This window comes from Balaenoptera borealis, assembly GCF_965194805.1.
Source record: "Balaenoptera borealis genome assembly, chromosome: X".
Classification (NCBI taxonomy): domain Eukaryota; kingdom Metazoa; phylum Chordata; class Mammalia; order Artiodactyla; family Balaenopteridae; genus Balaenoptera; species Balaenoptera borealis.
This window is the reverse complement of record NC_138881.1, coordinates 53275550-53288570: the sequence shown is the minus strand read 5'-3', so window position 1 is coordinate 53288570 and position 13021 is coordinate 53275550. Positions and strand designations below refer to the sequence as shown.

The 13021-nt window shown below is 48.8% G+C and overlaps 1 protein-coding gene across 1 annotated transcript in view; it reads right to left on the bottom strand.

The window, feature by feature from the left end:
* The window catches only part of MSN (moesin), a 66593-nt gene extending 59750 nt beyond the window's left edge, over positions 1-6843 (bottom strand). The window contains exon 1 of the mRNA XM_082376633.1: positions 6620-6843. Coding sequence (XP_082232759.1) covers positions 6620-6631 — 12 coding nt within the window. The 5' untranslated portion in view covers positions 6632-6843. The remainder of the gene's footprint in view (positions 1-6619) is intronic.
* Between the last annotated feature and the right edge of the window lie 6178 nt (positions 6844-13021).

Here is a 13021-nt window from a genome sequence, read left to right as displayed (position 1 = left end):
CAAGGTCAGAGCCTGAACCATCTCAATTATCTCCATACAAAGTAACTTTTGAGATGAGCTCTACATACTCAAAACCACTGCTCTTCCCAGAACCATTTTAACACTATGGTCAAGTCACCCACAGCACAAAGGGAGAAAACACTGAGCACACTGCAGGAAGTGCCATTTAAAAGGCAGGCATTCGGGGCTTCCCTGGTGGCGCAGTGGTTGAGAATCCGCCTGCTAATGCAGAGGACATGGGTTCGAGCCCTGGTCTGGGAGGATCCCACATGCCGCGGAGCAACTACTGAGCCCGTGAGCCACAACTACTGAGCCTGCGCGTCTGGAGCCTGTGCTCCCCAATGGGAGAGGCCGCGACAGTGAGAGGCCCACGCACCGCGATGAAGAGTGGCCCCCGCTCGCCACAACTGGAGAAAGCCCTCGCACAGAAGCGAAGACCCAACACAGCCAAAAATAAATAAATTAATTAATTAAAAAAAAAAAAAAAAAGGCAGGCATTCAAAATTCCTCCCCTAATCTGGGATCAGGCAGGTTGGATTTTAGTCATAGCCTTATTACCAGTTCATTCAAATCACTTCTGTTTCTTGGGCTTTGGTATCCCCAACTAAAATATAAACTAAACTTAAACTACAAAGTTTAAGGCCAGCTCGTTTGTTCTGTGATTCAAAACACTCCTGTGAGAAACCCAGACCACTCAGAACAATCAGCTAAAAGGGAAGCTTAAGGCCAAGGAAGCTCTTGGTCATCGTAAATACAGATGCATTTGAAATGCTGCACCCCACAACAGCCAGCCTTCAGCTCATTGGTGATAGATACCTTAGGAGGTCGGTTTATGCCCACCAGCTCCTCACTGTCTACCAGTGTATCTAACTACCACACTCAACAGGTTAAAAGTAAACTTGAAATATAACTCAGTAGCTTCCTGGCCTCTCAGCAGAACTACAGGAGGCAGGGGGTGGGGGCGGGCCTATGCTAGACAGGCAAGGAGAAGAAAGGGGGGGGGGAAACCCATGAGGTTTTCTGAGTGTTTGTCTGAGGCTCTTCAGTCAACCCACAGTCTTCACAATATAGTCTCAGTTGGTTACTTTCTTGTTCCTCATACATAGCCCATAGACATAGGCCATAGTCCGTAGCCTCAAGAGGAAACGGCCAAGAACACTCATGCCAGTGTTCCTGCCAGAGCTACTAATGAGACAAACCAATTCCCAAGCTAGAAACTCTCTATTCTGAACCCAGTACCCAGGAAGAAACAGCACTCCAGAGGTGTAGGGGGACAAGAAGATACATTTTAGCAAGTGCTGTTGAACTTTGTATTCTCAGCATAGCCTAGCACACTGCCTGGTACAAAGAAGGCACTCAAATGTTAAGGGAAGGATGTCTGAAGGAACAGACGTACAAATGGGAGGCTTGAGGCTGTACCATCAAGGCTTTCAAGAACATCAGTACCGGAAGGGTCCCTAGAATGTACCTATTACTAGTACAGTTCTCTCATGACAAGCTGGAGAGATTGAGGGCCTGAAGAAAGACCTTGCCTAAAGGCCCACTTCATTTGGATCACTTTACTGAGGACAGGGAAGATGTTCTTCTTACATGGAAAGAGGAGAAGAAAAATTATCAGATCAGTGTTACCTGCCATTTCCCAACACCCACCTACCAAATCAATGGAGTCCTGAGCTAACCCTCCAAGTGACTGCTCCTGCACCACAAATCAGAACCTGGAATTGAAAAGTTTTTCAGCTCTATCAAGCATTAAATAGGAGGAGGGATGAACAGCAAAACCAGTCAATCATGACAAGACCACCTCCTTCACTTGACCAACAGACTGCCCCAAAAGAAACTACCTTTGTCCCGTTTTTTCTTCAGGGGAAGAAGAGTAGAGTGGGGTAGCAGGGAGAAAATATCATGAGTTAGGAAAGATATACATGATAAACTCAGTTCTTTCTTTGAAAGATCAGAAGCAGACTGTTCCCAACCTGTAATGATGCCAATTTTCAGTAACTCTAGCCATGAAAGACCCAATCCTAGTAGTGTTGGTAGCCAGATATTCTCCCTTCTGGGGACCTTGAGTTTTGAAATTCCAGTGACGGGGATTCCCAGGAAGATACAAAGGGACCTAGATATCCTGTTGCCAAGTAACACTGTTAGAAAAGATTTCAGAATAAATGTAGCTGTCAACTCATCTCATCCCTCTAGACAGAATTGGAATTGGAGTCAGGGAAATAGACCAGATGACCTCTAAATGTCCCTTCCAGCTCCACCATTCAGTAAAGCAATCTCCTGAGAGAAGGAAGAAAGAGAAAAGTAAGAAGAACACCTTCAAGGGCTTCCCTGGTGGCACAGTGGTTGGTAGTCCGCCTGCCAATGCAGGGGACACGGGTTTGAGCCCTGGTCCGGGAAGATCCCACATGCCGCGGAGCAACTAAGCCTATGGGCCACAACTACTGAGCCTGCGCTCTAGAGCCCATGAGCCACAACTACTGGACCCACGCACCACAACTACTAAAGCCCGTGAGCCTAGAGCCCGTGCTCTGCAACAAGAGAAGACCCCAAATGAGAAGCCCGCACACCGCAACAAAGAATAGCCCCCGCTCGCCGCAACTAGAGAAAGCCTGCATGCAGCAACGAACACCCAACGCAGCCAAAAATAAATAAATAAAATAAATAAAATTTTTTTAAAAGTTTAAAAAAAAAAAGAACACCCTTAAAACAAGCTATTGTTACAGGCAGCTAGATAATAATGAAGAGTTAGCAGACTTGTGATCAATACCATCTCCGTCACCCACTCATAGAGCAACCTTCCCTTCTCCAAGCCTAACATGATAGAGTATAGATTAGTTGGTACCTTCGAGGGTCCCACAAAGGCTCTCTTGCCACACTAGCCCCTCTCTGCCCAGAGAGCTATTCAAGGAGAAGCCTAAAGGAAATCCCCAAGATGGTTCCTGCTCTATCATCTAAACTTTCACAGAGGGCCAAGTGAACTGGAGAACCGAAGAAGTGGACAAATGCAGGATCCAAAGAGTCAGTCTCTCTCACATAACCTCCATTCCTGATCCTTTGTCCACCCCTGAAGTCTACAGGCAGGGAAGGGTTAAGAGACTGATATTCTGCCTCCTATTCAGCAAGTACCACTTTAGTGCCACTCGAGTGGCTCAAGTAATGCTAGGAATGGCAGGAGAATAAACAGTCCACACAGCCCCTGTTAAAGTTTAGCTGAATGCAGACCCAGAAGCCTTCAAATACTTCAAGGAGCTGGACTCCTTACATCTGCTCACATGGATGGTCCCATCAATGACCATTTGATCACCTTTCCCCTGACCTGTTGAGCTAGAGCTAAAAACTCAGCAAACTGAAGAGGTTTTACCAAGACTGATCCTCTAACTAAGTCCCAGATTCAAATCCTAGCTTCACTACTGACTTGCTGCATCATTCTAGGTCAGTCCCTCCTATCTGTGGGTCTCAGTTTCGCCATCTATACAATGAGAACAATTGGACTTGACAATTGTGAAGAGCCTTTTCAACTCTAGTAAACCAAAAACTCAAGAACACCTTGAAAATTCAAAACAATCACTTTTCAGGGAATCCAAGAGTCCCAAAGACTTTGTGATCTAAAAAAGTTAAAGAGGGTAGGGAGGGGAAAAAACTTTTTTTTTTTTTTTTTTACAACTGTCTTATCATCACCACAAAGTATAGACAGTAGTTAATAAACTTCTTCATTCTGGCTACTAAAGCAGACTCAGGAAACTGGCAAGTAGAAGCACAGAATCCAAGAATTGGTTGGGGGGACAGGCGTGTAGAGGGGCATGTTTTAACAGATTTAAAGGGAGCTGGGTGACTAAGGGAGAAAATTGGCTGTAAAAGTGAAACTAACCCTAGACAGACTGTAGACATCGTTCATATGAATGAATGGATTTGATTTTTCCACTACCTTCCCTATCTGTCATACTCCAGAAATAGCCTAAAGCACACTAGTGAAGAAGGAATGGAGAATAAGGAATTTTTTCCCTTCATTAAAGTTACTAGCTGGTATGCAGTGAACTAGAGTGTGCCCCTGGATGCCTCAGCATTGGGATAAGGAATGAGAAAAGTAACATGAGGCACTTTGTGACACCTCAAACTCTCACCAGGAGACCAAACAAATGCCAACCTTGGTTACTTTGCCCAAATCATCCACTTCCTTTTATCTGAGGACCAGAAAGTCCTGAGAATAGGGGGCAATTTGCTTTGAGCAAGAGAAGGGGCTCAACTTCAAAAATCCTTCACTGAGTGAGAACAGAGGGTCAATGGGATGAGCATCAAAAAGCACGGACCGCGATCTTGGTTCTGTCACCATGTGCCCTTAGGTGGTAAGTCCTTTCCTGTTAGGCCTAAATATCCTCATTAGTTGAGAGAGAGAGAGAGAGATACTAGATAGTGTCTGAGATTCCTTTCAGGTTAAGATTCTATGGTCTTAACAGGCATGATATAGTTGTTTCTCCTAAAAGTTGACCATTTCTTATTTGGGACAGGTCCCATTGCCCAGGTGGGCGTCGCCCAGGTGGGCTCAGGAATTTTGTAACCATCCCAACATGGTGGGGAGGGCGATTAAGAGTCGGGTAGGGGGTGTAACGCTGAAACTTTTTCAGGCAGGGTCGTCCTTTGTCCTTGAAGCACCATTGTCCTTGGAGCACCACAATTCCTTGAGCCAAACAGCATAGGAAATTCTCCAAAGCTGCCAGTCTATCAAAATTCAGCCCTCTCCTTCCAACATGATTCAAGTTTCAGTCAATCTGCATAAAACTACTTTCAGTATTCAGGTACTTTCAGTACCCTAGGCCTGACCTCAAACAGCTCATACTCCAATCTCTCCACAGCAGGAAAAAGATCACCATGCTGTCTTCTTTGCCACTTTTGACTGAGATAGGATGGTTTAGATAACTTTGAAATAATTTCCAGGCCCATTAAGTTGCATTTAAATGAGAGATATCTCAGGATTGAGGATGAGAGATGTCACTAAAGAAAAGCGGTTGTGGGGCACAGTCTATTCCCAGAGATCCACCCACCTATTTAGGCAAAGCCACATCTGAAGAGAAGTCGAAGAGTCAACCACAGAGAGATAAAACCAAAGAGAGGCTCCTGGAAGGATTTTTATAATCCTCTGTGATAGCGGAGACTGCCCTCCCCCCTTTTCAAAACCATTCTGTCTCACTTTGTGTGTATGTGGGGTGGGGGGGGGGGTGTGGGGGGGAGTGTGGAAAAGCCCCATGTCATAAAACCATTAGCAACTGAAAAGAGAGAGATGGTAGAAGTACACACTTGTTAAAAACTTGGTGTTTTTGAAGGACAGGTTCTGGAAAGGCAACAATGACTTCGCAATAAGGCTGGAACACAGCAACGTGGCAACTAAATCTCAGCACACACCAAAAGAACTGGGCCCCCCACTCCTCTCTTTCAGGGACCCTCAGTCCTTCTCAAGGCTACTAGTCACTATCTCAGCTCTACAAGGCTCAGGCAGTCCTAGGAAGAGGGGTCTGGGATAACTGCATAGCCTAAGCCAGTGCAACAAGTTGCCTGGCCTAAGGGACTCAAGCCAGGGTGGTCACCCAGCCTTCCTGAGCAAGGGAAGGGCCTCAGCAGCCATTTGGCATGACTTGCACAAAAGCAAGCAGGGCTCATTATTCAGGCACACCCCTCCCCCCTCCCTCCTGGGCATCCGGCCCTCCCCTAGGCCCCACTCCCAAGAGGCTTCTTCTCTTCTCAAAACAGCCAGTAGGGTGGAGACCAGATCCTTAGAAGCTACCACCACCCTAGAAAGGTGTGGCCCCACAGGCGAGTCCACACCTCACAGAATAGTACGGAGTGGATAGGAGGAAATAGAGAGCCAGTAAGTAATGGGAAAGGCAGGGATTTGGCGAGTGGAGAGGAGGAAGAAACCAGTCTTCTTCTCCCCGACCCGCCCCCCAACCGCGCGCGTCCAGCCGCCCCCCCACCGCGCGCGTCCAGCCCGCCCCGCCCGCAAAGTCTTCTTGCCTCCCTTCAGACTGGTGCCTAGTGAAGTGTTAGCGCTCCCGGGTAAGAGCAAGCGGCCTCGATGAGTCTGTCCACAACTCTCTCCTCCCCTCCTAGTGGGAAACAGCTGAAGCCGCCTGGGGAGGCTGTGGGAAAGGTGAGTGGGGGTACGGGATCCGCCCTGAGCAGCTCCCACCCTCCTCCTTGCTTCTCGGTTCCCATGGCCCCTCCTGGTCAGTGGCAGCCTCGCCCCATAAAAGCGCCAATTACTGGACTGGGGTAAGTGTCCTCCTCCGAACCAGAGTCCTCTCCCCTGCGCCCAGGGCCCGTCAGGGGTAAAAGGAGACCTTGGGCCCCCAAGGAAGCCTTCCCTACTGTGGCAATCCAAACACAAGGAACTAGAATCTGCGAAAGAAACCGGCCAGCCCGGCCCACACTTCTATCCCTGGACCCCTTTACCCGCGAGAGCGCGCCAGACCCGGACTCCACTGCCGCCCCTCCCCACGCCTGGCCTCGGCGGAAGGCGCGGCATCGCGAGCGGACGCGCGGCTGCCCAAGCCCCCGGCCATCGGCGAGGGGCTACGAGGGTCCGCAAGAACCCCGGGGGTCGGAAGCGCCCATCCTCGGCACTCACCGTCTTGGGCATGGTGGCGGAAAAGGCGGCGGAGTTGGTGAAGTTTGGCTGGGAGCTGTCGGACGGCGCTGAGAACGCAGTACACACGGCTCGCACTCCGGAGACTGGGGGTTCGGATTGGGTCTCTCGCCAGCGTCGGGGCGACTGCTCCGCTTCCTGCTAACGGGCCACGACTTCACAAACCCCACCCAGGAAAGAGCCGCCCCCGTCGCACCGCCCGCTCCTTTATGTGACCCGGCTTCCGCACCGCTCCCCGCCCTCGCGCCCGCCTTCTAGCCTGCCGCCGGCCTCGCCCCGCCCAGCTCATCCCTGCCCTGCCCTGCCCTGCCTGGCCACACCAGCTAATTGCGGGCCAGGCTGGGCCTGGGCGCCCCGGTGGGGGCTCCCACCCCTCACCTGGGCCTGCCCGCCCCTCTCCCACCCCCTTCACGGCCCCTGGCCCTCAGCATCCGGGCCATTCGGCCCCACCCCCAAGTAGGGCTGGGCCCTAGGCCGCACCCTGGAAAGAGGCTTACAGCCCTGACTGCAACTTTCCACTAATGGGGAGCTCACTACCTGTCAAAACTCTCCGTTCCTACTCAAGACGGCTCTGACTCTCAGAAAGTTCTTCCCGTGTGTGTCTGAACTCCTCTGTGGCTCCGCCTATGGATCTCAGTTCTGCTCCCTGAGACAACACAAATCCCCTGCTGTCCCTAACTCCTCAGAAGTCTGAAGATCCCATATCCCCCTGAAACTTCTTTTCTCTTGGCTAAACTGCCTCAGCTTCTACAACACTTCATCGATTCTCTTCTGTAGGATTCTATATCGCTTTTCCCATCATATTTCATCCCCATCCTTGCTCAATCCTCATTTTTATCAGAATTGGGCTCCTTTTTCCCATATCTGTCTCTATTCACTTTCCTTCCTACCAATCCCAGTCTCCACCTTATTCAAATCCTGATCCTATAGCCCCTCCAACACATTCACTGATACCTGATTCACTGTCTGATAATTCCCCCAGGTTAGATGCACCCCCAGTCCACTCCTTTGAGATATGTCTGCCAGCACCCTTTCTGCTTCTTGTCAAGGTCACAGAATCCCAGGATAGAGGTGCTCTAGACTGTAACAGTCATCTAGTTAAGTCTGAGCTTTAGTTTGAAAGTGACGGACCATAGTTCTTTTTTCTACTATCCACTGGTAATTGTGCGGAGGCATGGTCTGAGTATTCTTTGTGAGGTAGGGTAACACATACCTCAGGGATGATGAGCCAGCTTGGGGCAGTGAAAAGGATATTTGAGAGGGATTGTCGGGACACCTGGACTTTAGTCATAGCTTTGCCATTAACTCACTCTCTGATCACTGTGTAGCCTTGGGTAAGTCCCTTCCCCACTCTGGGCTTGAGTTTCCCCTTCTGTAACAAGAAAGGGCTGAACTCCTGGGCTTCCAAGGTCCTTTCCCACTCTGACATTATAAAAGGATAACAAAGGAAGTAGACTTCCTAGGACAATAGATGAGTCTAGCAGGGTTGCATAAAGACTGGCCTTGCATTTGCTCTCAGGAATCAGCAGTCCTATTCTCTACTCCTCTGCTTTCCCAGCTCAACAGGGTCCACGCATCAATGTGCCTCAGCTTCTCTCACTGCTGTCAAAATCCATTGATATGTGCTAGGGAAAACAAAGTTCCCTGCCCAGATCATTTTCTGGAGCTGAGCAGTTGACCCAAGAAAGAGCAGCACTCCCCAGAAAGCCTCAGCAGCATGGGTAGCAATGGCATCAATCACATTCCTTGACATTGTCACTGCCCTTTTCTCCCAGGAGTTCAAGGAACTCACTGATTCCCTCATTCATATTCTAGAGCTCACAGGGGCCTGGAACTAGGCGAAGTGCCTAAAGCCGGAGGAGAAATTGATTGGAAACTCCAACTTTCATTATCCATCCTGGAAAGTGGAAACCCCCTGTGTGTCATTCCCCACATCCCATGCCAACACACCCCCTGCTCCAAACACACACACATAAGAGACCTGATTAGGGAGTGTCAAGCATCTGAACACAGTATTAAAAGGGAAAAGAGACACAGGAGTTCAAGTGAGGGAAGGGAAGTCAAAGGGTAGGGAAGAAAGGAGATTGATGGAAAGAGGGGCTGAGAGAGGAGGTGGTTAGCCCCCTGGGGAGAAGGGTGGGGAAATGGGAGGAGACTGTTTAGTCTAGCCCCCATTCAGGTCAAGGGAACTGAGGATCCAAAAGAGGGAAGAACTTACTCAAGATCGGGCAACTAGTGTGGAGAATGGATTCAGGGGTAATAAAGAAGACAGAGCTCAGTTAAGCTGTTTCCGTAATACAAGCAAGAATTTTTGAAGGCTAGAATCAGAGGAGTAGTGCTGCCGCCACTTCACCAGACTGAAGTTTGTTATGGTGATTATAGTCAAGCAGCTGGACATTGCTTGAAGGTTAGACTTGAAACCTCCTGGCTAGGAGGGACCCATATTTGATATCTCCATGTCTCCAAAGCAGAGCAGAGGCAGCTGAGGTGCTCTCTTGTTCTTCAAGATGGCCAGGGAAACACACCTTTGTTTTTACCTCTTTGTAAAATATTTCATGCCTATATGGCCAGAACTAATCTCCCCCACCCACCCCACACCCTACCATGATCCCATGTGAATTGAGTTAGCTCAATCTTCTTGGGGCCAGAGTAATCCCGATACTTACCTTTAGATATGATGAGGTTTATGAGAGTGTTTGTAGAGAGAAGACATGGGAGTAAGGGCTAAACATCCCCACACATGTTGGCTGGGTGAGGGAAGTAAGAGGTATGAAGATACTTGCGTTTTTAGAAGAGCTGAATTCAAAGTTCAAGGAGGAACAGGCAAGTATTTTTCAAGCAGTAAATCTAGGTGAGGGGCAGTGCAAGGACATTCTGAAGCTGGAGTCCAAAGAAGCTGGGGTGGAGGTGGGGATCTGAATCCGGGGGTAGGAGATACAAAAGGAGAAATCTGACCTGTGCTTTAGGGCCATACATAGGGTCAAGTGGACAGGCTCAGGATTACTCGGAGGCTGGGACTGTTCCAGAGCTGCCCCAAGTCTGGATGTCAGAGTCAAGGAAATGGCAAGCAGGAACTGCGTAAGGCTGATTTATGTGAAAGCCTATGCCAAGCTCAAGAGAGAAATGAGATTGGACTTGTAATCACCTCCCACTCAAGATATAAGCTCACTGCAGTAAAGAAGCTTCTGCATTCTAAATGGTATTCCTCTTTCAGAGGACACAATAGTGCAGGAGAGGCAATATCAGAGAGGAACCGGGTAGGGTGCAGTCCTGAATCCCAGGAATACTTTGACTAAAGAAGCATTCCTCCTCAATCCATTGGATGGTAACAGTTAAAAGTTCCCCTTCACTCAGAACTTTCTGAGGGCTGCTTTTCATTTTCATCATTGTTAGAAAGTCCTTCTATACATCTAAATTAGATCTCTTCTGCTTCACTCCACACAATTGCTCTTGGCTGATGCTTGGGTAAGGAATTAACTAAGCCTCTAAGTTGCTCTTCTCCTTCATTCATAGAAGAGAAATGTAGCAGAGAGGTGAGGAGAAACATAAGCTTAAGGCTATGCACTCAGAGTCCTTCTCTCTCTCTCTTAATTTCCCTGGATCAGCAGCCCAAGCACTAGGCTAGCTGTGCTCTTTACACAAACAAGAAAATAAGCAGAAGAATATACTCTTGTCTCCCCAAAGGGAAGAGGTCCTCTTGGTATAATATGGCTGAGAGTAAAAACTGCAGCAGTAGAGAAGTCTTGCTTTTAACCATCCTCAATCTTCTACCTACTTCTTGGAAACAAAAGCTAGGGTTTGGTTTAAAGAAGAGAAGATAACATTAATGAGGCACTTATCGTGTGCTGAGCAGTGGGGAGGCCATTTCAATACCTAACAAGAACCTTTAAGGGTAGAAATGAGGAAATTGAGAGTCTAAGGAGTTATCTAAAAGTCACACAATTTGTTGATGGTGGGACTGGGATTTGGGCCCAGGTCCTGTGAGTCCAAGGTCCACCTTCTTTCTACCAGCCTGACCTGTGACCTTCTCAGTCCCTAGCTGTGACCAGGCAAACCCGAGGAAGGAGATGGATTTTAAGATTCATATCACCCCTGCACCTCAGTGGTCAGACTAGACAGCTTGAGAGAGCGGGTGGGTAATAATAAACAGTGGTAATATGGCATCTTGCCAATATAAAGTGCCTGGGAATATCTATTATTAATCATACAAATGGACCACGGTGAGAGGGAAGAGAGTTTCTCTCTGGCTTTTCCTCTTAGTAGTAAGGCTGGAAGCTCTTTGAGAGCTTCCCCCAGCCAGCCAATATCAATTCAGTTTGAGCCAGTGCCATCTTGGAATATGAAATTAGCCCTGCAGAGAGGGTCTCCCAGTGGAGTCACTAGCTCCCAGCCCTACCCCCAGCAGCCAGTGACCAGCAACCACACCTATGTGTCCGGTCTGCCTATGGGGCCCAGAGAGAAAACAGCCCGCTGAGCACATGGCCCTTCCTTCTGTGAACAACCCACAATTCAAACTCGATACACTTAGAAGGAAACTATCCATCTGTCCATCCTACCCATGCCTCCAGCAGTGACCAGATGCCTGCTGGGTGCCCGGTTCTATGTGAGGCTCTGCAAGGGGTACTCACCCTCTTCCTCCCCAGGAGCTCTCCTTCCCAACCACTCTGTGTTTGTTGGTGGTTTTGCTGTTAGCGCCGTCCTTTGTGTGCAAGATGTCATCATCTTTTTTTTTTTTATTTTAATTAATTAATTTATTTATTTATTTTTGGCTGTGTTGGGTCCTCGCTTCTGTGCGAGGGCTTTCTCCAGCCGCGGCAAGCGGGGGCCACTCTTCATCACGGTGCGCGGGCCTCTCACTATCGCGGCCCCTCCCGCTGCGGAGCACAGGCTCCAGACGCGCAGGCTCAGCAGTTGTGGCTCACGGGCCAGGTTGCTCCGCGGCATGTGGGATCCCCCCAGACCAGGGCTCGAACCTGTGTCCCCCGCACCGGCAGGCGGACTCTCAACCACTGCGCCACCAGGGAAGCCCGATGGCATCATCTTTAACTCTCCTCTGCCTTCCCCCTACCATCTGATCACCAAGCCCTGCTCTCTGTCTGTCTGTCCTTCACAGTTTCTCTCCCTCCCATCTCTGCTGCCAGTGCCCTAGGTCAGCCCTCACCGACTCTCCCTGGTCTCCCTGACTCTAGGCTGCCCCACCCAGGCCATCCTCCACATGGTCACCATGGTGATCTTCAGACATGCAGCCTTCACCTGTGCTCAAACACGTCAGATGACCCCCTCCACCCAACACACACACACTTAACCTTTGCAGGCTTCTCTTGCTCCCACAGCTCCTCAGCACAGCCCTTCCCCTCGAGCCAGGCTACTCTCACCGCATGCACACAGCCCGGTGTGCTCGCTCTTGTCTCTGCACAAAGCCTTCCCTTGATCTCTCCTGCCCTCCTTGTGCTCTCTGCCTCCCCCCAGCTCCTGTAGTGCCCAGGTCTGCAGTGCTCATCTGGCCTCCCTCCCACATTCTGCTTTGTCTTGTCAGCTGCTGCTTTTTTTTATCTTTTCCTCCATTCCAGGCTGGGCTGTAGTTGCCCCCCAGAAGGGATCACACTTTGTGTTCCATGCAGAAGGAGCACAGCACACTTCCAGGCATATCTTTGGAGCTCAGGATAAATTGCTCAGCTAAAGAGAGGGATCTGCTATTCTCATGTCCAACCCTAGAGACCTATCAACTGGTATTATGTCCAGATTCTCTGAAGGCCCAAGTTCCCCCTTACACTGCCTCAAACTCTCCTGTTAGGAGACAAGACCAATGAATAGAGCCTTCTATTCCTATCTCATTACTCCTCCCCCCATTCACAGCTCTATTTGTGGGGGTGGGTTGGGGGGGGTGCGTGTGCATGCGCCATCTCTACTACCAGTCTATCTTAAGGAAACACTCTATTGTTCACAAAGAGGCATCTACAAGGACATTTATTGCAATACTATAATAATAAAAAGAAACAACCTAAATGTCCATCACTATGGGACTGATTATATACATGGTATAGCCATACAACAGGATGTTATTCAGCCTTTTAAAAGTATGAACTACTATGAAAAGATGTTTTTTTAATCTACTCTGAAATCACAGAACAGTATGAATAGTATGATACCATTTATGAATTAAAATATCTATGTTTTTATAAATATGTTTGTAAGTCCCCAGAAAAGGGGAAAGATGCACATGAGATTGATACTAGTTGTTACCTCTGGAATGGGGACTGGGATTTTAGAGGAGAGTAAAGGGAGAATTTTTCCTTCTTAATGTATATATTTCTATACTGTTTGATTTTTTCAATGAGCCAGAAAGAAAGAAAGAAAGAAAGAAAGAAAGAAAGAAAGAAAGAA